Source organism: Cydia splendana, chromosome 26, assembly GCF_910591565.1.
Source record: "Cydia splendana chromosome 26, ilCydSple1.2, whole genome shotgun sequence".
Lineage (NCBI taxonomy): Eukaryota > Metazoa > Arthropoda > Insecta > Lepidoptera > Tortricidae > Cydia > Cydia splendana.
In genome coordinates this window covers 5,366,468-5,391,608 of record NC_085985.1, presented here as the reverse complement: position 1 = coordinate 5,391,608, position 25,141 = coordinate 5,366,468, and the positions used below count along the sequence as shown (strand labels likewise).

At 42.6% G+C, this 25,141-nt stretch overlaps 1 protein-coding gene across 1 annotated transcript; it reads left to right on the top strand.

The window, feature by feature from the left end:
- Window positions 1-909: 909 nt before the first annotated feature.
- On the top strand, window positions 910-17,774 carry LOC134803115 (cysteine-rich with EGF-like domain protein 2). The gene is made up of 8 exons (XM_063775823.1): window positions 910-1,150; window positions 1,270-1,440; window positions 2,413-2,612; window positions 5,805-5,979; window positions 8,868-8,973; window positions 11,458-11,596; window positions 12,923-13,041; window positions 17,591-17,774. Exons 2-8 carry the CDS (start codon window positions 1,293-1,295, stop codon window positions 17,760-17,762), a joined length of 1,059 nt encoding a protein of 352 aa, XP_063631893.1. The 5' UTR covers window positions 910-1,150; window positions 1,270-1,292; the 3' UTR covers window positions 17,763-17,774.
- Window positions 17,775-25,141: the final 7,367 nt, after the last annotated feature.

Here is a 25,141-nt window from a genome sequence, read left to right as displayed (position 1 = left end):
GTATCTTTATCTTGCACTAGAACTAGCACCCAAAAGAAAAGGATGAGTATAGTTTTCCTGGGTCTTACTGACTGACAAATTGGTTTGACCAACTATATTTCGGTATTATTTCCATTTTCTTCTTGTTATTCTACCGTACCTGACTATACTATTTTTCTTGTGGGTAAGCTGCGCGTTTCTTCAGAGATAAGACAAAGCTAGATCGATTTATCGCTCCCGAAAACCCTTTTTATCAGAATCGTTAGAGCCGTTTCCGAGATCCCGTGATATTACTAATAGGTTAGCTTGTTTAACCGTAGTAATTTATTATTAACATAATGAGTCACCATTATTTTTAATTTTTAATATTTGCCAACAGGCAAAACACAGAACTCTATTTATTATTTTATGTAAGTATAAGACCTTAAATGTACCTGTGTTCCACGAATAAATTTTAAACAAGAATTTAAAATGTGTCGGAAGCCGGCATAGAAGGTAGGATTGTATAGAAGTGGTATACGCGTGCCTCCGTGAGGGACAAAACATACGCAAATGCGACACTGTGATTGGTCGAATTCATTTGTTGCCCACCATTATCCATACAAAAAAAAAGGTGGGGAACAAATAAAATGTGAGACTGTGACAAGGACAAACAATAATAGGTCTTTCGCTGCTACTCCTACTGAGAGATACATAAGACTATCCCGTTCTGTCAGTTACCCCCACCACTCATGCCAGATCCAGGTATATCCTAGATTCATGGAAGCCGGTGTTGCTCGAAGGTTTGGATTAGGGTTTTTATTACACTGAAATATTTGCAATTGATTTGTCTTATTTTTGTTTTTTGATGTTTATTATTTTTATTTTTTTTGTTTATCTCTTTTGACGATCTTAATATGTGTTGGTGTGAAGAGGTTTTATGTGCAATAAAGTTTTAAATTTAAAGCAAAAACGGCGTGTTTTTTGATGTCTTAAACTGCATGACTGTCATAACTGTCATGAAACGAGATGTCAAAATGTAGTTTGAATACTTTGAGTTCACATTATTGATTTTATGCTATTATGATCATGAATATTATCTATAAGTACAGGAAACTAGTGCTCAATTCCATGACTATTTAAGCCTTTTACTATAAGTAGGCGCCGAACGCAGCGTCAATTATATGAGATAGTGAGTTAGCACTCATTTAACATCATAATACTCGCATTTTTATACGCATTTCTTTCAGTGATTTAACATAGAAAAGTCAACATTTATAGCGTATTCGTTTTGTTTTTTCTTTATTAAAGGTCTGAGGAGTCCATGCGGTGATATGGCGCGGTGCTTTATGATGTTTTGTGTCGTGTTTTGGCTGTTTGTCGTGAGCAAAGTTGTGAGAGCGACCGACGAGCACCGGACTAGAAACGACGAACCAGGCCCGTGTAATACTTGTAAAGTCTTCGCGGAGTCCTTCGAAAAGGGTATGCTCTCATTTATTTACTTCTTCTATGTGTTAAAGTGAAAATGTTGGACAAATACTTAAATAATAGAAAAAGGCGACTCGGAAGAGGCCTAGGTCAAAAAGACCTTACGAACATGCATACAGAAATGGACATACACATATAATTGTAAAATAAAATGTTAACAGTTCATAAAATAAAGGCTTTAATAATAATAATGTGTTAAAGTGTACTTACTAACATTTGCATATAAAGATTAATTTCTATTGTATTACTAACAAATGATATGGCCTTTTATGTCTGAAATAAATGATTGATTGAAAGTCAGAATTTGAATAATTTAAGCATAAAAACCTTGTACAGTATTTACGAGTAACTTTCTCAGAAGCAGGACAGACGGAGATTAACAAGTTCTTAATAGTTTATATTACAAGTTCAATGTGCTGAATACATTGACATATATCTAAGGATGGGCCTTACGGGCAATAAGAATGGGGCCAGTACAGCGGTGTGCCACTGCTACAATGCGATTGATGAGTCCGCATCACGCGCGTGATTGGTCGCAACTAGTTGCGTTAGACTTCACGATTGGCTAGAATTCGTGAGTGACACCACTGACCTAGTACCATTCTTAGTGCCCGTAAGGCTCGTTCTAGATATATGTCAATGGGTGAATATGATCTATAACCTTTTGTCGCTTTTAATTCCTGCGTTAGTACACATACTCCACATGCGAAGGTGTATTCCAATTATGTCTGTGCAAGATACATAATATATATGCAAATCGCTGGCCCAATATTACAGGGTTCTATGTTACATTTTCAAGATAGTTGAAATTCAACTTAATGTCACTATTACAATGTTCAAATTTCAGTTCGATAAAAGTGAAACATAGAACCTTGTAATATTGAGCCATCGAAATGGCAAAGTTTTTGCCTTATAAAAGTATGTCTTAAAAGTTTGTACACATTAACACAGCATGCTCCATTTCAGGCCTACACCGCACAGCCCCAATCTTTGAGACCCGGAGCCAAGAACGCCTGACAAACATCCTGCAGGTGGTATGCGAGGAGCCCCGCTACAAGAGCAAGTGCCTGGAGACTGCTGGTGTGGCCCGGTCCCATGTTGAACAGTGGTGGCTGCAGCATGAGCCTCCGGAGTTCTTCCACTATATATGTATTGATAAACTTGAGGTAGGTTTCAAGAAGTAAATGGATGATGTCATCCAGTATCGGATAATTCTCAATATTGCATTGAAATCCGATCGGTCGGCAACCTTTTAGCAACCAAAAGCCACATAGTAGTTAAGGAAGTTGATGCGGGCCGCACTTTATTTACTTTATCAGACATTGTTGTTAGACAATGTTACATACAAAATAGCCAGGGGGTCCCGCAGGCCGTCTGTTGCGACCGCTGATTTAAAAGATCTTTTAACGTACAACCATCATATTTGGTCACAACACTCAGATAAAGGAAGAGAAATAATGCAGTGCAGAGTCTATTCAACCAAAATTTCACAGTAATCACAGTTCGTTCAGTTATTTTTTTTTGTAAAACGAAACAAAAATATCCTATACCTCAATTAACTCGGTCGCTCAGTGTTCCTTGAGCGCTCTTTCCCACTCATGATTCGAATGAGCCGGCCGAGCGTGAGGAGCGAGTGAGACTATTCGGAGCGGTTCTTTGAAAGACTTCTTTCCCACTCATGATTCGAATGAGCCGGCCGAGCGTGAGGAGCAAGTGAGACTATGGGAGACTATTCGGAGCGGTTCTTTGAAAGACTTCTTTCCCACTCATGATTCGAATGAGCCGGCCGAGCGTGAGGAGCGAGTGAGACTATGGGAGACTATTCGGAGCGGTTCTTTGAAAGACTTCTTTCCCACTCATGATTCGAATGAGCCGGCCGAGCGTGAGGAGCGAGTGAGACTATGGGAGACTATTCGGAGCGGTTCTTTGAAAGACTTCTTTCCCACTCATGATTCGAATGAGCCGGCCGAGCGTGAGGAGCGAGTGAGACTATGGGAGACTATTCGGAGCGGTTCTTTGAAAGACTTCTTTCCCACTCATGATTCGAATGAGCCGGCCGAGCGTGAGGAGCGAGTGAGACTATGGGAGACTATTCGGAGCGGTTCTTTGAAAGACTTCTTTCCCACTCATGATTCGAATGAGCCGGCCGAGCGTGAGGAGCGAGTGAGACTATGGGAGACTATTCGGAGCGGTTCTTTGAAAGACTTCTTTCCCACTCATGATTCGAATGAGCCGGCCGAGCGTGAGGAGCGAGTGAGACTATGGGAGACTATTCGGAGCGGTTCTTTGAAAGACTTCTTTCCCACTCATGATTTGAATGAGCCGGCCGAGCGTGTGGAGCGAGTGAGACTATGGGAATAAGTTTCGGAGCGGTTCGGAATAGACATGTGCGCCGATGGCAAAATCATCGGCGGCGGCGTCCGATGATTTTTTGACCGGCGGCGGCGGCGTGATCGGCGTGAAATCGGCGTGGCATAATTTTTGACACTGCCTCAGAACACGGCTGTAGAAACTCTACATTAAAGCATTTTGAGTATTTACTAGGCTAGAGTCTGTGCGGAAAGAGAAGAGTCGTGGAATGTATGGGGCCCAATACATTCCACGACTCTTCTCTTTCCGAACAGACTATATCCAAAATATATTATGTGTGTTTTCTAAATTATTGCCGAAAATATATCCCATCATGTCACTTGGCAACCATTTCTTACCAACCTAACGGTTACCACCGGTATGTTTAAATATTAACATAAAAAGGACACTTTAAAACGCTACATTTTAGGCAGTATAATGATTTTGTAAGCGTAATATAAATAAAACACAATAATAAGTCGTAAGCTAAAAAGAAAATCTATATTTACTTTTCCCAGCCGCTGTCGCCTCACCTATGATTTGTTACGAAATAGTGATGAACTACTTTACATTTGTCTGACTGAACTGAAGTTTATCAGAAATGTATATTAACTAGAATAAAAATGTCATCATTGAGGTTTGTAGCGCGTTTATGAATAAGGGTGTAAGAAATTGATCTTGTGTAATTTTAAGTATAATTGTATATTGTGATAAATAAATCAAATCATATGATGACCCTTATGCGTGTCACCACCAGCATCACACGAAAAATAATAAAATATACAAATATAATCGAGGTGACAGCTGGCAGGAGATTCTAAGAAGAAAATAGCAGGTTTGTCTTACTATCAAAATATGGATCGCATTTGGTCTGAAATAAATAATTTCAGGCCAAACCTGCTGTTTTCTTGTATTTAGTTCACTGATTAAATTGACAATCAAGAGACTATTAATATAAAACCAAATGTGTTTATAAAAAAGCTGTGCGATAAAAATATATCAAATAATTAACCTGTGACGTGATCCAGAAACTAGATCTTGTTTAAATTAACGCTTAATCGTTATCACGGTTAGCACCACAACGACAAATAAGATGCTAATTTGTTTCACTAGAAAATAATAAGCGAAAAAGCATAAGGATATTTAAATTATCCCTCTGATACTATCTACTCACTACGCAACATGCAATAAGACACGATATGTATCAAAATTATCCATGCCGATTATACGCCGGTCAAATTTATCGGCGGCGGCGGCGTGGAAAAAACGTCGGCGGCGACGGCGCCGCGGCGCGGCGCACATGTCTAGTTCGGAAGAATTCGGAGGGTGTCGGGAAAACATGGCGGGATCATGTCGTGTGATTCGCCATCTTGGTTGCACTTATGGCTGTGTGTATCTGATTGATTGACATCTCTCTCTACTCACTCGTGAACAATATAGTCTACAGATCCACTGAGCGAAATGAGTGATATATATCTTTCGAAAGATATGAATCAATCTTTTCACCACACCAGCTCGGAAAGGCTTACTTTACACTTCAATAACTGATAGCAAAGTTGCATTTTATTCACATGTTATTCACATTCGCATTTTGAGTTGTTTTCTTATATTTGCTGGTAGAATTGATTTTAAAATGATGATTTTGGATGATATCATATATATATTTAAAAACATTCATTTGAATTTGATTTTGTTTGATATTTTACATTTAATATTTGCTTCGGGTTGGTGTGGTGATAATTTTTGTGTTTCACTCGGGCGCAAGTTTTGTTTAACCCTCGTTCTTTGAAACCCTCGCAACGCTCAAGATTCCATTGTTCGAACCACTCGCTACGCTCGTGGTTCAATTTTGGAATTATACATAAAAATAACTTGTTTGCCTCACATGTGAATAAAATGCAACTTTGCTATCAGTTTTTGAAGTGCAAAGTAAGCCTTTCCGAGATGGTGTGGTGAAAATAACAATTTCACCTCAGTGAAGCGTTTTGCGCATCTCTATTTCCAACCAGGTATGCTGCCCGAAGCACGCGTACGGGCGCTCCTGCCAGCCGTGCCCTCGCGACTTGGGCGGCGCGGTGTGCGGGGGGCGCGGGCGCTGCCGCGGCGGCGGCACCAGGCTCGGCAACGGGACCTGCCACTGCGACGCGGGGCACAAGGGCGAGCTGTGCCAGGAGTGTGTCACTGGTGAGTGTTGGGGGCGCGGGGGCGGCACCAGGCTCGGCAACGGGACCTGCCACTGCGACGCGGGGCACAAGGGCGAGCTGTGCCAGGAGTGTGTCACTGGTGAGTGTTGGGGGCGCGGGGGCGGCACCAGGCTCGGCAACGGGACCTGCCACTGCGACGCGGGGCACAAGGGCGAGCTGTGCCAGGAGTGTGTCACTGGTGAGTGTTGGGGGCGCGGGGGCGGCACCAGGCTCGGCAACGGGACCTGCCACTGCGACGCGGGGCACAAGGGCGAGCTGTGCCAGGAGTGTGTCACTGGTGAGTGTTGGGGGCGCGGGGGCGGCACCAGGCTCGGCAACGGGACCTGCCACTGCGACGCGGGGCACAAGGGCGAGCTGTGCCAGGAGTGTGTCACTGGTGAGTGTTGGGGGCGCGGGGGCGGCACCAGGCTCGGCAACGGGACCTGCCACTGCGACGCGGGGCACAAGGGCGAGCTGTGCCAGGACTGTGTCACTGGTGAGTGTAGGGGGCGCGGGGGCGGCACCAGGCTCGGCAACGGGACCTGCCACTGCGACGCGGGGCACAAGGGCGAGCTGTGCCAGGACTGTGTCACTGGTGAGTGTTGGGGGCGCGGGGGCGGCACCAGGCTCGGCAACGGGACCTGCCACTGCGACGCGGGGCACAAGGGCGAGCTGTGCCAGGACTGTGTCACTGGTGAGTGTTGGGGGCGCGGGGGCGGCACCAGGCTCGGCAACGGGACCTGCCACTGCGACGCGGGGCACAAGGGCGAGCTGTGCCAGGACTGTGTCACTGGTGAGTGTAGGGGGCGCGGGGGCGGCACCAGGCTCGGCAACGGGACCTGCCACTGCGACGCGGGGCACAAGGGCGAGCTGTGCCAGGACTGTGTCACTGGTGAGTGTTGGGGGCGCGGGGGCGGCACCAGGCTCGGCAACGGGACCTGCCACTGCGACGCGGGGCACAAGGGCGAGCTGTGCCAGGACTGTGTCACTGGTGAGTGTTGGGGGCGCGGGGGCGGCACCAGGCTCGGCAACGGGACCTGCCACTGCGACGCGGGGCACAAGGGCGAGCTGTGCCAGGACTGTGTCACTGGTGAGTGTTGGGGGCGCGGGGGCGGCACCAGGCTCGGCAACGGGACCTGCCACTGCGACGCGGGGCACAAGGGCGAGCTGTGCCAGGACTGTGTCACTGGTGAGTGTTGGGGGCGCGGGGGCGGCACCAGGCTCGGCAACGGGACCTGCCACTGCGACGCGGGGCACAAGGGCGAGCTGTGCCAGGACTGTGTCACTGGTGAGTGTTGGGGGCGCGGGGGCGGCACCAGGCTCGGCAACGGGACCTGCCACTGCGACGCGGGGCACAAGGGCGAGCTGTGCCAGGACTGTGTCACTGGTGAGTGTTGGGGGCGCGGGGGCGGCACCAGGCTCGGCAACGGGACCTGCCACTGCGACGCGGGGCACAAGGGCGAGCTGTGCCAGGACTGTGTCACTGGTGAGTGTTGGGGGCGCGGGGGCGGCACCAGGCTCGGCAACGGGACCTGCCACTGCGACGCGGGGCACAAGGGCGAGCTGTGCCAGGACTGTGTCACTGGTGAGTGTTGGGGGCGCGGGGGCGGCACCAGGCTCGGCAACGGGACCTGCCACTGCGACGCGGGGCACAAGGGCGAGCTGTGCCAGGACTGTGTCACTGGTGAGTGTTGGGGGCGCGGGGGCGGCACCAGGCTCGGCAACGGGACCTGCCACTGCGACGCGGGGCACAAGGGCGAGCTGTGCCAGGACTGTGTCACTGGTGAGTGTTGGGGGCGCGGGGGCGGCACCAGGCTCGGCAACGGGACCTGCCACTGCGACGCGGGACACAAGGGCGAGATGTGCCAGGACTGTGTCACTGGTGAGTGTTGGGGGCGCGGGGGCGGCACCAGGCTCGGCAACGGGACCTGCCACTGCGACGCGGGGCACAAGGGCGAGCTGTGCCAGGACTGTGTCACTGGTGAGTGTTGGGGGCGCGGGGGCGGCACCAGGCTCGGCAACGGGACCTGCCACTGCGACGCGGGGCACAAGGGCGAGCTGTGCCAGGACTGTGTCACTGGTGAGTGTTGGGGGCGCGGGGGCGGCACCAGGCTCGGCAACGGGACCTGCCACTGCGACGCGGGGCACAAGGGCGAGCTGTGCCAGGACTGTGTCACTGGTGAGTGTTGGGGGCGCGGGGGCGGCACCAGGCTCGGCAACGGGACCTGCCACTGCGACGCGGGGCACAAGGGCGAGCTGTGCCAGGACTGTGTCACTGGTGAGTGTTGGGGGCGCGGGGGCGGCACCAGGCTCGGCAACGGGACCTGCCACTGCGACGCGGGGCACAAGGGCGAGCTGTGCCAGGACTGTGTCACTGGTGAGTGTTGGGGGCGCGGGGGCGGCACCAGGCTCGGCAACGGGACCTGCCACTGCGACGCGGGGCACAAGGGCGAGCTGTGCCAGGACTGTGTCACTGGTGAGTGTTGGGGGCGCGGGGGCGGCACCAGGCTCGGCAACGGGACCTGCCACTGCGACGCGGGGCACAAGGGCGAGCTGTGCCAGGACTGTGTCACTGGTGAGTGTTGGGGGCGCGGGGGCGGCACCAGGCTCGGCAACGGGACCTGCCACTGCGACGCGGGGCACAAGGGCGACCTGTGCCAGGAAGCTGTGTCACTGGTATGTCTTTTTCCTCGTGTTATCCCGGCTTTTTTGCCACGGCTCATTTGAGCCTGGGGTCCGCTTGACAACGATTCAGGGACGAATCATGCTGTCCATTTCTAATATAAGGCACTATATCCCTTTCCGCTAATTAAGGTTGTCAAAATTCAAGTAATTATCTTATTGGTGGCCTGTCACTGGCGAGAATAGTATCATAATCGTGTTTTACAGGCTTTTACAAGGCTACGGAAGACTCCGGACCGGAATGCAAGCGTTGCCACTACTCGTGCTCGGGTGGCTGCCGCGGCGGGGCGCCACTGGACTGCGTAGCTTGCCGGTAAAGATCGGTATTCCTAGGATAGCGGTGCCGTCATATAGCGGCCGTCTCCATACTAAATAATACGGCTAAATATGGATGGTGTAGTATTTGTATGGAGACGGCCGCTATATGACGGCACCGCTATCCTAGGAAACCAGAGCATAAGCCATACCCCTTGACCGTCAAAGACGTCTTCTGACGTCCGCAGTTACAGACACAGAATAATTAATACTACTACCGTACAGAAAGGAAACTTCCTACAAAAACGAAGTTTGACAGCGGTTCAGGGTCGAATCATGCTGTCCCTTTCTAATATATGGCACTATCCCTTTCCGCTATTCAGCCTGGCAAAAAAGAGTAGAAATTATAAAGTGGCAACACTGTAGTGTCGTCCCGTTCTCTTCTTCAGATTAAATCCGGATCAAAAGCTTTTTCTTTCATTTCTGAGAAGCTTGTATCAAAAACCGGACAAGTGCGAGTCGGACTCGCCCACCGAGGGTTCCGGGTTGTTATCAACAAATACTAAAAAGTCCGGAACTCTCTTTATAGTTAGCTTTTGTTGATAAAAAATTAATACTAACTATAAAGCGGCAACAGAAATACATCATCCGTGAAGATTTTAACTGTCTAGCTATCACGGTTCATGAGATACAGCCTGGTGACAGACGGACGGACAGTGGAGTCTTATATTCTATATCCTTAGGTATTGAGATACAGCCTGGTGACAGACAGACGGACAGTGGAGTCTTATATTCTATATCTTTAGGTATTTAAAAAAGACAAAATCTACCCTCAAATGGCTTCTTAAGCCAGTAGATGGTAGAAGAAAACATTACATGATCAAATACTGTAGGTTAAAGTCAGGGCCCTAGCTATTTCACCAACCGTGACAGGTGCGACAATTGTCGACATCACTGTTACTGACGTCACAGGCCTCCATGACTTACTTGACTTACTTATTGTCCTATGTCCCCTAGGTGGGGCAGAGGGCGTCCACAGTGCGCCGCCATCTGGATCGGTCTTGAGCTTCGTGCTTGAGTTCGCTCCAAGTCTTCCCGATAGCCTTCGCCTCTGCAACAATAGTCCGGCGCCAGGTCTGTTTTGGGCGGCAACGTTTCCTCTTTCCTTGGGGATTCCAGTCGAGGGCTTGCCTTGATATGTGGTCAGGATCCCTTCGGAGTGTATGCCCAATCCAACTCCATTTCCGGCGCTTGATCTGCTGGTCGATCGGGGTCTCATTGCAGCATCTCCACAGGTTGGCATTAGAAATTTTCTCGGGCCAGTATATACCGAGAATGCGGTGGAGGCAGCGGTTAATACAAACCTGAAGCCTCCATAGGCTACGGTAACCGCTTACCATCAGACGGGCGGTGTGGTTGTTTGCCACCAACATGTTAATTAAAAAAAAAAACTCCACTATATCGCCAGTTAATAAGTATTTATTTTGCGAAGCTAATGACAATTGTCACAAGAAATACGACAATTGTCACGAAATTCCGACACAGAACTCATTTGCTGTCAAGAATTACCGATAAATCTTTGAAATCTTGTGACAATTGTCATCATTATCATCATAAACATCGCAAGAGAAATACCTGTTTTTTGCCAATATAATAAAGTTTTTTTAAATAATACTATGATGGTGACAAACAGGAATACGGCCCGCCCGATGGTAAGCGATAACCGTAGCCCATGGATGCCTGTGACGTCAGCAACTATGAGACTTGTCGAATTGTCGCACCTGTCACGTTGGTGAAATAGGGGCCAGGGGCCCCTTTCTCAAAAGCTTGTAACTTGTAGTACAAGTGGAAGTCCCTTTCTAACAAAAGCTGTCAAAAAGTGACATCCGCTTGTATTACGAGTTACAAGCTTTTGAGAAACGGGCCCCAGGTCGTTCAGTGACCGATGCAGGTGGTTTTGTATTTGGTTGGTTAATCAATAAATGTTATAACTACCCGAAAATATACATACACATTTTTGTTTTACTTTTATTTAAGTACCTAAAGATACAGAGTATAGTAATAACCCTAAAAATGAATTGTTGACTAGAAACTTATTTTTCACCACACCAGCTCGGAAAGGCTTACTTTGCACTTCAAAAACTGATAGCAAAGTTACATTTTATTCACATGTGAGGCAAATTAATCAAATTTTGAGTTGTTTTCTTATGTTTGCTGGTAGAATTGACTTTTAAATGATGATTTTGAATGATAAATATTAAATAAAATTCATTTGGATTTGGTTTGTTTTTGTTTGATATTTTACAGTTCATATTTTCTTCGGGTTGGTGTGGTGAAAATTTTTGTGTTTCACTCGGGGGCAAATTTTGTTTAACTCTCGTGCCTTGAAACTCTCGCGACGCTCGAGGTTCCATTTTTCGAACCTCTCGCTACGCTTGTGGTAAAATTTTCTAAATCTTTCGCTTGCTCGGGTATAAATATTAGCATGAGCGGTTAAACAACAACTTTGTCCCCTTGTAAAACAAATAGCTATTCTTCACAGGCCTGGCTTCACCTTCGAGCCGGACGTCGGCTGCCACGACATCAACGAGTGCAACGACATCGACATCTGCGCCAGGAGCGAGTTCTGTCTCAACTCCATGGGCTCATACAAATGTATGGCGTGCGACCGCGCGTGCAAGGTACCTATTTAGATGTCATTATTAAGCATAGAAGGTAGAAGGTAGGATCCTATAGAAGTGGTATACGCGTGCCAAAACATACGCAATGCGAGAATGCGACACTGTGATTGGTCGAATTTATTAGTTGCCCACCATAATATATATATACTAAATTTACGGGGGGAACAAATAAAATGTGAGACTGTGACAAGGACAGACAATAATAGCTCTTTTGCTGCTACTCCTACTGAAAGATACATAAGACTATCCTGTTCGGTTATTTGTATCAGTATGTGATACTAGAAAAAAATCTAAAAGTTTTGTCAAACATGAGAATATTTTTTTATGATACTTCCTTTTTTTGACGCTCATTTTCATCGGAAAATTGCTCTGTCATTTTTTTCTTCTTATATGATCTTAGAATATAATTTGGCGCAGTGGGTAAAAAAATCCAAAAAAAATGCGTATCGAAATGTATGTATTATAGAACTATTAAAAACTGAGAGTGGAAAATTTTTAGATTTTCATTTTGTAGGTATAAAACGGCAATAAAATGGCATTCCAGTGAAAAAATTTGACTGAGCAATTTTCCGGTCCAAGACACGCCAAAAAATTTTATTTTATTAATACTGGTACTTCTGCTGGGATATTTTTTTGATATTTCATATATTGTTGCAATACGTTTCATGAATATGTCTGGTGAAGAAAGTTTGAACGGAGCATTTTTCCGTAAAAAGATATTAACGATTTAAGACTTTAGGTATTTACTTTAATTCTATTATTATTATTCTTTGGAAATTTATACAATACTTTTTATTTATTGATACTTTATCATACTGTAAAGTTTTTTCTGGCTGAGGAATTACTGCGGGGTCCACTACCTTTATTTACTACACTATAAGCACGAGGAACACAAATGATTTTCAAGTTCTTATTATAAACTAGCTTCTGCCTGTGATTTTGTCTGTGTCGGAGGATGATGATGATTAATAAAACTATCCTATATTCTTCGTCGGGCCTCAAACTATCTCCATGACAAATTCGATCTAAATCGGTCCAGCGGTTTAAACGTGAAGAGGCGACAGACAGAGAGATTTACTTTCACATTTATAATATTAGTAGGGACTAGCGACCCGCCCCGGCTTCGCACGGGCTACACAATACCCCTAAACCTTCCTCAAGAATCACTCTATGAACGGATTTTCATGCGGTATTCACCTAGAATACCGCATGAAAATCCGTCCAGCAGTTTGTGAGTTTATCGCGAACATACATACATACAAACAGACAGACGCAGATAACAGACGTTTATAACGGACGCCATAATATTTTCCCGTTGTTCCCCAGGGCTGCTACGGCGACAGTCCGGACATGTGTCGGAAGTGCGCAAAAGGGTACTCGAAGAAGGGCGACATGTGCGTCCGCGACCGCGAGGACGAGGAGCTGGACCAGATGACCACCACCAGGTGAGAGTACGGGCGAAATTGACCCACCGTATTAGTTACTATGGGATAAATTGACCCACCAGGTGTGCTTAACTATGGGTGAAATTGACCCACCAGATTTGCTTAACTATGGGCAAAATTGACCCACCAGGTTAGTTAGAATTTGCCAAATTTGCATTGACGCACCAGGTAAGCTCGACTATGGGCAAAATTTACTCACTTAATTAGCTTAAGTATGGGTAATATTGACCCTGCAGGTTATCATTATTATGGGCAAAATAGACCCACCAGGATAGCTTGACTATGGGCAATATTGACCCACCAGTTTAGCTAAACTTTACGAAAAATGGACCCTTCTGATCAGCTTGACTATGGGCAACCTTTACCCACCAGGTTAGCATGACTATGGGCAACATTGACCCACCAGTTTAGCTTGACTTTACGAAAAATGGACCCTTCTGATTAGCTTGACTATGGGCAATATTGACCCACCAGTTTAGCTTGACTATGGGCAACATTGACCCACCAGGTTAGCATGACTGTGGGCAATATCCACCAGTTTAGTTTAACTAAGGGCAAAATTAACTGATCCGTATTAAACATTTAATTGTTGTCTGCTATTTTAATTTTTAATTTACCTGACTGAAGAAATAAGTTTGTGATTTATTTTGAATTGTTTGCATATTTCGTTTTTATTTTCAGAATAAATGAAGATGTGAAACTTCTTGATAACGGATGAACTGTGTTGGTAAATCAGTTATTTATTATTGGTGGTGGGATATTTAATTATTTGCATCGTAGTATATTGATGGATACTGCACACTAAGAAACCCTTTCAATATTGGTATATGTATTCATATACATTTATCTGAAAGCAGTCATTTATACTACCTACCAGTAGTACCAGTATTAAATCAAATTATGTATATCAATAAATCTCATTAGGTTTTTAATTACCATATTTTTTATTTGCCATATATGTCGGTATTCGGTATAAAAATATGTATTTTCCCATCTTAATCTAACAATCTTTACATAATAACATTAATAAATAACTTCAAAATCTTCCATTTCAACCATGGACAAAATATAACAAGGCGACTATTAGAGTTAAAGCCTGACAACAGTTTATTTGACCCTCGCCATTTTGCGGATTTTCAATGGTACTAATTTCTTTTACTGGCAACAAGTACTCTTTGACAACGAACGTAGGATGTCATCGAATGTCACCGATGTAAACAAACGGAAAATATCTACGAATATATTCAAATATAAACGGTTTTATTACAAAAATGCCAAAAAAAAATTACCAAAGATGCGAAAAAAATTGTAGTGAATGCAATCAAATACTTACAGCTTAAAAAAGACGAAGGATTACATAGCATTCCAATAAACAATGTTTTAAAGTTGGTTGTTGACATGACCGGTATTGACATTTTATAGTGCGGTTTTATTGAACTGGTTAGTTGTTTGGTTTTAACTTTAATATGTGACGTTCCACGGGAAAAGGTACCTTATGAGGGTTTCTAGTTTCGGAGATATGAAATGTTTTGTAAAGAGGTGAAAAAATGCTCAATTTTTTTTTATTATGTGATCTGAAACCTTAATGCGTAACGTTTGTTTACCTGTTTTTATTTTTGTTATAAGTTAGTTATAAGCCTAGTAATGTCGTCTCAGAGTTTAGTAGAAAAGGTACCTTATGGAAAAAAAGATTGAAAATTCCCAAAAAAACTAGTCAATACGGGAAAAGAAGTTTGGTAGAGAACTGTATTAGCATTCTGCAAAACTAATTTGATAATTTCAGTTCTGGTTGGGGCGCCTCGCAAATATTATAACCGTACATAGACCGACATCACAAATCCAAGTAGCCTGCTATTATACCAAAGTTACTCTCATCAAGTCTTTCTTAACTAGAATAATCTTCATTTGGTTTGGTCGCATGCAGTAAATCAGCCATTGGTTTGCTGCCAAATGCCAAAACCCGACGCATTACCTTATGGAATATCTGAGGTCATTGAACCTCAATGCCGCTTATCTTCAATAGCAACCGAAATATATTATTGATAAGAAATAGACGATTTATACCATCTTAACCCCAAAATATTATTAGTTTATCCTAACTGTTCCATCATCATCATGCCTCATCATGTAACTTAATCACAAGGTACCTTTTCATTACATACAAATTATTGGTCTTTTTAAGATTAGTATGACGAAGAACTAATTAAATTTGGGGCAGTTTAATGTAAATTAATATTTTCTATTCATAAAAGATAAAGTGTAATATGATTGATATTTTGTAGTGATGTATTATTAGATTTATTTCCATAAGGTACCTTTTCATAAATGTATGGAGCAAATACTGTTATTGTTATGTAAGTTTAAAGTGGCATAAGGGGTTAAATATAGTATTTAGTTGGGGTTTTAGGATTTATTTCATTTGAATGACAGAATTTCTTTCATATGTGCTCAGAAAAATTGATTGTGTGTCACATTAAAAGTAAAAATATTCAATTTTGTGATTTTATATGAAAAAGTCAGAAAATACATTTTCACCTCTAAATCGGTATTGTTTTTTGCTTAAACTGTCTGTCAGTGTTGATTTCTAATAGATAAAATTTAAATCTTGAGAGCTCATTGCAATCAATCGTGAAAATGAAATAAACCTTTATTTTCAAGAGATTGGTTAGTATACACATAAATCAGTCGATATCAAAAGTTTCTATTTCCATTACAGAACAAGTCGCAATATTTTTTTAATCTCAGATATATAAGGTATTATTATTTGTACTCAACTATGTAACTTACTTCAGGAACATAGTTTTTTAGGCGGCTAAACTTAAAACTTCTCTATCGTAAAGTTGCTCATTTCACAACATTATTTTCAAAAAATCATATCTCTGTAACTACGCAACCTAGAAGGTTGATCTTTTGTGTTGTCGATAGCTTATTTATTGTAGATTACTGGGGTATGCATAACTCCATACCCGCCATAAGGTACCTTTGACCGTGGGACGTCACATATTTCATTTAAGGTTTATGTAGATCGACGATAAAAATCCTATAATCGAATTGGAGACTGAACGTTTTATAATCGAGGTTGGTGGTCCTGAAAGCGACACAACATCTGATGAAAATGAGACTTCGTCAGAGTTAGAAAACGAAGAATATTTAAATATTGAATATTTAGAATCAGATTTTGACGAATAGGTAAATTGAAAGAACCGAATTCTCTGTAAGCAATGTTTTGACATTATACGAGTATCAACATGAAGCCAATGCCCACTACCCCGACTATACATGACGTACGCACATTATTGCCATACGTAAGCTGTTTGCAGCGACCCTATCTCAGGGTTAAATAAACTGTTGTCAGGCTTTAGACCAAAATAAGTCTGCAACGATTTTTATAGCACACGCAGTGCAAGTGTTATTTTTATTTTAAACGTCAAACTTCTATGAAATAACACTTGCACTACGTGTTCTATCGAAATCGTTGCAAACTTATCTTGGTCTAACTCACTTTGTCTATACAAATTCGCTTTCTTCCAATACCCAGCGCCATCTATTGCACGAAAGTTTAATTATTTTGACATCACGTCTGTCCGCTCCACTCTGACGTTAGAGGCCGCTATAAGGCTGCGCCAACTGAAGAAATTATGTTTTTTCCTAATAGGGAATATTAACGAAACTCTGCGTAGGGGGCGCCACTACCACTTTCCATCACAATTTGGGGGTTTACCGCGTATCAATGTCATATTTTATTGTCTGTGAAAACTTGCCAAAGAACAGTTTAAGGCACAGTATGTATAGGCCCCGTGCATGAACTATAGGATAGGAGATCGTCAGATTTTTGGCGCGAGGCGTAAATGTTGTCGTTTATGCTTCCGATGTAGCCCACAAGATGGCAGAACCTACTATGCACAAGGAAACGTACAGACGAGAACGGTAGATGGTAGCACTTGCTTTGGCAATGTACATGTGCACATATGTTTCCGATTCAGGCCACAAGATGGCAGTCCCTCCAACGTGCACGGTCCCTATAAGTTACTCTATGGTTTACTAGCTAGCTTAAGGCTCCGTCACACAGGCGCGTTTTGCGGGCGGCGCGTGAGCGGGGCGCGCTGCTTTTACATATAAAACGCTCACGCCGCGCTCACGCCACGCCCGGAAAACGCGCCCTTGTGACGAAACCTTTAGTGCTGCACTCTGACGGCAGAACACTGCAGTAATACCCTCTATTACCCAACATTGAACAACTTTATTAAATTGCACAACGTACTTAAGTTTTAAGATTTACCTCCGACGTTTCGAGGACGGCGTTGTGCCGCTGTGCAATTTAATTATGTTTAATCATCGTGAAAGATAAAATCAGTGTATTGAATAGAATAGAGAATAGAGAGCGTTTATTCGTGACAAAAAAATAAAATAACAAGTAACACAATAACATAATGGTCACGAAATGGTCCCGACTCAGCAGGTGCTAGCCTGGTTAGGCTAGCGCTGGTCTTCCGTCGGGGCCATGATCTTTTACAGCGCTAAGTTATAAAAAAGAACAACTTTTCCCCAGATACATGACGTACCTGGGCCTGCTGGTGGCGGGCGGAGTCCTGTGGGGCCGCGCGCCCGCGCTGGCGGCCGGGGTGGGCGCGCTCACGCTCTCCTACATCGCGCTGGCGGAGTATTACTGTAGAGTCAGCGGGCACGCCTCCTTGCTGGACTACCCGCTGTTTACTATTTAAAAATCTAAACAATAAATCTAGTTATACATCCTAATAAGCGGTTTTATCGAACATTTCCCCTGATGATGATGATGCTCTCCTGACCGATTTCGGCCACAGCGACTGTGTTCTCTGGAGTAGGCAATTTTTAACTCGTGTTATTAGAGTGTAGCCTATCTTAATGCTAAATACTCGAGCGCATTTTGGGCACGTCAGCACACCACCTATATAATTGTAGGAAATTGAGGCCTCCCCTGATAGAGTTAGACCAAGAAAAGTCTGCAGCGATTTTGATAGCCCACGCAGTGCATGTGTTATAATTTCATTAGAAGTTTGACGTTTAAAATAACACGCGCACTGCGTGGGCTATCAAAATCGCTGCAGTCTTTTCTTGGTCTAACTCTATGTTTTGAAATTCTATATTGAGCTTTGGAAAAATCTTAGCGCGAAGTAGCCGATAGGAAACTTAGAAAGCGCCGTCTATTGTGATATAGGGCAACTATACTACCACCACCACCATGCATATCTGACGTCCCGATGCCGCTATGTACCGAGTGCAGGTTTCTTGGTTTCATGATAGACGCGAACCTGAACTGGAAGTGCCATGTCGACAAATTGTGTGATAAGCTGAGTAGTGCCGTCTATGTTCTACGAAAATTGAAACCTCTTATATCGCAAATTGCATTAAAATCGGTTTACTTTGCCATATTTCATTCGCGAATGTCTTACGGTTCTATAATGTGGGGGAACTCGACGGATGCGAATCGAGTCTTAATACTACAAAAGCGTGCCCTGCGCGCCATGGCTGGTGTTAAAACAAGACATTCGTGTAGAGGTATTTTCGTAGACTACCGAATAATGACGCACTACTCACTACATATGTTTGAAGTTTTGATGTATGTCAGAAATAACTTGTCGTCATTTTCTAAAGTAAACGTCTCTGGTAAGGTGATTCGCTCAACAGGGCGCCTTAGAACTGTCCCACGTCGCATGGCACTTGCAGGAAAAAACCCGCGTGTCATCGGCCCTACTTACTATGAGCGACTACCCCAAGACTTGAGAGACGAGGCCTCTGACAAAAAATTTAAGAGTCGTTTGAGAAACTTTTTATTGGATAATCCACTGTATTCTATAAAAGAGTTTTATGAAATCACTAATTAGATTTATTTAAGTACTTTGTTGACATCTGAATTGTAAGGTTTGTTGTTGTAATTTATTTTCATTTTTAGTACATATAATGACGACCCTGTCATGGTGACCTTAATTTCTATGACATAAGTGCTCAATTTTGTTAACATATTTTACTTATAGCTTAATAACGACCCATTCCTGGTGAATTTATTTTTTAAATAATTGTATTTAATTTATTTATTGTGAAACTGCTGACATACGATTGTAATTTAATAATTTTGAATGAAATTTTGATTGTCAGTGTTATTTTTCGTACTCCATTATTCATAATGTACAAAAACTGACAATCACAATATAAATTCCTAAAAATTTACCATGTGTAATTTTAAGTGTCATTGTATATTGTGAGATAAATAAATCATATCATATCATATAGTTAGTCAAACCAATTTGTCAGTAAACAAGAACAAAAAACTATAATCATCCTTTTCTTTTGGCTGCTAGTACTAGTGTAAGACAAAGATAGTATGATTATCTCTGTCTATGTTTGAAATGAGACAGTCTTTTGACAAACTATATAAAACTTACGGATTACTATGACTATTCTTTTAACAACATAGACATTCTGTGCCACACACTGATATGTAAAAGACGAGAATTCATAAAAAATATTTATTAGAATGAAATTAAGAATAAACCATTGGTGAAAATTTAAAAAGCTAAAACCCCTAATGTATGTAGTAGTGTACAGTAGTATATAAAATGCAAATACAGAAGAAATTATTAAAGTTCAATATGGGTACGTGTAGCCAAAGAGAATTTAGACCAGAGCAGAGGAATATTGTCAAAGTAAATTATGTAGTTATAGAGGGAGAGCTAGCCACGGAAATAGGTATGCAATTTATAGAGCGACGAAATCCCTCTAGTTAGTGTGCCATACATGGTAATAGAGTCACGTTTTCAAATCAGCCCAACCCCACCTAAGTATCGAAACACGATACAATTTGACACAGTAAATGAGATGACTTGGCACTTTTTCGCACATCTTGGACATGGCATTACTTTTCCCCCAAACAAAACGCCTGGCATTGTTATATTTGAATTAAATATATAATTTGCTATAATATCACACCAAACACAGAGCTCTGTAACTTGCACACCTTCAATTGATTTTACAACCCCTTTGTTGCCCAACCACTGTCACAACCACCGCTGAACAGCTGCCAGGCGCCCGGATTAATTAATAATGATGGTATGGCACACTAACTAGAAATATTTCGTCGCTCTATAATTTGCAAACCTATTTTGGTACTTTTTCGCGAATCTTGTACGTCACCTGGCACTAGTTTTCCCCCAATTAAATCGCCTGGCATTGTTATATTTGAATTAAATACATATTTAGCTATTATATCACACCAAAATCAGAGCTCTATAAATTGCACATCTTCGATTCATTTTACAACCCCTTTGTTGCCCAACCACTCCCACACCCACCGCTAAACAGCTGCCAGGCGCCCGGATTAATTAATAATGATAGTATTGCACACTAACTAGAAAGATTTCGTTTCTCTATAAATTGCAAACCTATTTTGGTACTTTTTCGCGAATCTTGTACGTCACCTGGCACTACTTTTCCCGCAATTAAAACGCCTGGCATTGTTATATTTGAATTAAATACATATTTAGCTATTATATCACACCAAAATCAGAGCTCTATAAATTGCACACCTTCGATTGATTTTACAACCCCTTTGTTGCCCAACCACTCCCGCACCTACCGCTAAACAGCTGCCAGGCGCCCGGATTAATTAATAACGATAGTATGGCATACTAACTAGAGGGATTTCGTTGCTCTATAAATTGCATACCTATTTCCGTGGCTAGCTCTTAGACCATTAGTACATTTACTGCCATCCTTCGACACCGATGATTAACACTTTTAGAACGCCTTTGACTTTGATCCTTATTTTTACACTGATATGTGTTACATGTCAAAAAGTATCGCCAACTACTCGAGAGTAGGCAAAAGGTATGGCGCCGTCGCTGGAAAAGATGGCACTATACCCTTGGCCATACGGCCCATCGTCAAATGGCGTTCTAAAAGTGTTAATCATCTGTGTCGAAAGATAGCAGTAAATGTACTGACAAACTGAAATTTTCTTGGTGTGGCTGTGGCATAAGTATAACTGGCCTTCGTACGTCATACTGTTTACACATTAAATAGCTTTTAGTGCGAGTTCATACATTTACCACTAAATGCAAGTAGCAAATATTATGAACATGCAATACCTAAACACTATATGTGTAGGTAAACAGGCCCCGATGTAAAGGCTAGACTAGCTAGGCTATTTCATATTAATCTTGCTAGTTATGCTTAATCTTATTGATCATGGGTACAAACAGCAACACTCCTAACTGTAAATCGGTGGACCTTATTACATAAGGCATAAGGTCCACCGATGTACAGTTAACAGTGTGGGCGATGGTACTTCACTATCACAATTAAAATATAAATGGGATGGGCAGCATTGGTCAAAGTAATAAAAAAAATAAGTTTAGTGAATGAATAATTAAATTAATGTGTTTGCAAATCATACAATCTTAATATATATTTAAAACAAATTTCAGTTTTAATGGAATGTATAATATATCCAATTATCCAAACACTTTAGTAGCAAAAGAAGACACAATTTTTGACAAAGGTTTCTTTACCTATAGCGATACCTATATATGAACTTAGCATTATACAATAATAAATCTTTATACCTATGTTAAGAGTCACAAGAACCCAAAAAGCTGCTCCTCCAACGCGCTTGGTCCTTAACTATAAGAGTCAAGAATGTCGGATTTTTTTATTTAATTATAATCAAGAAACATGTTAATTAAATAGGTACTCAATAACTACAATAATTAGGAACCTTTATTAATCTCTTATAAAATAAAGCAGTACTTGGAAATAAAGAAATATTGACATTTTCGAATTCTTAAAAAGCATCAGCATCACACATTTACTTACATTTAATAAAGATAAAATTAGGTTTTAATGGCTCAGAAGACAATAACCATGGCAACAAGTAAGTGACACTAAAAAGTGGATTAACCCCGGCATGAGGCAACCCCTGCACAGTGGCGGATTTGCAGTGTTGGCCGCCCTAGGCCCCGTGCCCTGTATGTAGTAACTACTAGCCACCCCTTTCTCAGCACTCATCATATAGACTGCCCTTGCTGCTGCCCCACATATGCTGCCTTAGGCCCGGGCCTACTGGGCCTTAAGGCAAATCCGCCACTGCCCCTGCAAAACATCTTTATTTACCTTTCAGCTTATCCAGAGCTTCTGAATATTTTAAAGAATAGACAGCATTTATATATTCAAGTTTATTCACAAGGGCAACAGTTGCAGCCGTGAGTTCCAACTCATTTGCTTTGACTTCTACAATCCCCGCCTCAATCAATATCTTCATCTTCGACTGTTCATCTTCTAATCTGCTATACAAATAGGCTTCTACGTGTTTCCTCGAATATTTAATAAAATCACCAACACTCTTCTTCATGAAGTCCTGTTTTTCTGCGGGACGTGCGAGTTTGACACATATTTCCATGTTTAAAACTTCTGTTACTTCTCTCAACTCAGGGAAATTGAAACGGGGAAGTAAGCCGGGGAATATGTTGTGCTGCATTACCAACGGGAGGTCTTGTTGGAAAAAGGATGAATATGGCAAAATCCCCTGGAACTGTTCTTTCAATATCACTTTAGCAGTATGCACGGGGAATGCTCGGATAATCCTGGATAGCGTCATATCTTCTGCGGTACCGATTGTATCAGTGATGCCATACAAATCGCATTTATTTCTGATAATTGGAGAGGCAGTGGCATCAACTTCCATCAAAGCCTTTCTTATATTACCATATTTATGGAATACATGGATGAAGAAGATCAAATCTTGTTCCGGATGGCACTTTTCATACAGCTGCACAGTTCCGAAGACTGTTATTGGCTTGTCTTCCTTCGCTGCATGCTGTGCGGATGCTTTCGCGTAAAACTTTGCTCTAATATTCTCGTAATCACATCCCGGATTCTTTAATTGTGGTATGTTTGCTACATTAATTACCTTACCCGTTTTAACACGGATCATCTTCATGATTATATCGACGAAATAATTATTTTACAACCAATTAAAATATTTTGGTACTAAAGTACTATAACCTCTATAACGAAACCGAAACACAATCAGGATCAGAGCAATTTAATGGCGTCCGGGTTGTTCCGGTGTTCGTCTGCGTCAGTGCAAATCACAATAGCGATAATAAATTTTTCACCTCAGCAGCTCGAACAAGGGTACTTTGCTTCTTAAAAACAGTGAGCTAAATGCTATTTTGCTCACTGAGTGAGACAAAATGACATTCAAGTGACCTTTATAGTCAAATGTCATTTCAACATGCGGGGTCCAATACAAGTTCGATATACTTGGGTTCTATTATCTCTGTCCCTCTAGGTATGTTCTCACTGCTTAGGGTGAAAAATTGTGTGTACTACACGAGATCAAAGTTATTTACATCTCGTGCGCTTTTGATTCCCTTACTACGCTCAAGTTTCTAAATTAGATTTACTCGCTACGCTCGTGAATCTATTATAGAATCTTTCGCTTGCACGGGACTCAAAATAAGCACTCGAAGAAATATCAAACTTTGATCTCTTGTTGTACAAATAACTATTCTGCGAAGGCTTATATACAACTGGTATAACTGCTTATATTATTACTTCTGCGTAGGCCGTAAAAATTCCATTCGTCTTTGTAGGGAACTACCGATAGTATTGTATAAATGTTGCCAGCACAGAATAATTAATAGTACTACCGTATGTTGCCAGCGCGTATACAGCGCATCACACACCAAAGCCGGAGTGGTCATTAACAGGCGTTCCCCTCTGTCGAAAATAGGCGGCCAATGGTCAACCACATGTATGGACTGACGTTTATCTGACATGGCTATTTTAACGTTACGTATACATTTGATGTGCCCCTCCCCCGCAAAAAACGGCAGACTATTTTGTACCGAAAATTATAGACATGGCGTCTCCGTTTGGTTATATCCTCTAAAGATCGGTTTTCCTAGGATAGCGGTGCCGTCATATAGCGGCCGTCTCCATACTAAATAATACGGCTAAATATGGATGTCGTAGTATTTGTATGGAGACGGTCGCTATATGACGGCACCGCTATCCTAGGAAACCAGAGCATAAGCACCAAAGCGTTCATTATGGCCCTTAAGGCCAGTGCAGACGGGACAATTTTTCGCCAATTTGATTAAATCGTCTGATCAAATAAGGTGGTGTGCTCTAACGACTAACTAAGCTAAAGCCGTGGCTAAGCCTAAAAGTAGTTGTGTAAATTTTAGATATACAGCTTGGCAAAAAAGAGTAGAAATTAAAAAGTGGCAACACTGTAGTGTCGTCACGTTTTCTTATATAAATTGGTTTGAAAGGGACGACACTACAGTGTTGCCACTTTTTAATTACTACTCTTTTTTGCCAAGCTGTAAGGCCAAGCGCGCACCACGATTTTAATTTTTGCGACACGATTTTAGAATCGCGCTGTAATTTATCGCAGAAAATTCACTGCGCGCACTGCGATGAAAAGTCGACGATTTGTTCATTCTCGACATGGATTTCGTACCAGTCGCTTGTCGTGAAACAATATGCAATCGCTGTGTGACTTTGAGTATTTATACCACAAAGGTGATCTCCTTCTATTTCTATAATTAAACGGTCAACATCTAGCGTCTCATCTTCTGATTCCATTGGAGAAGCAGGTTCCGATATGTTGACGCTTGGAGAGCGAAATGCCGACTGAGGTCCGGGGTGCGATTTTATTATCGCAGTGCGCGCGGGGCCATACAACTCAGTATGCTGCAATTCACTTTGCGACAATCGCGTCGCGAGCAGTCGCGGAAAAATGTGACAAATTTTAAAATCGCTGCGATATTTTTGTCGCATATGCGCGCACTGCCATATAAACACATACGTTACATTTCTGCGACTAAATTATCGCGCGACAAAAAGTCGTGGTGCGCGCTTGGCCTAAGTTTAAAATATGTCTCACGAAAGCTTAATTACGTGATGCTTTCCATAGAAAACGATGCGTCAGAAGCTCCGGGCCCGGTCCAACGTGAGTCATCCTTATCCACATTGACCAAGAAAAATAACACTCAATGTGTCTGGATTAGCGTTGTTCATAACTATTCCAAATTTCCAATTGATAGCTCGAGTAGTT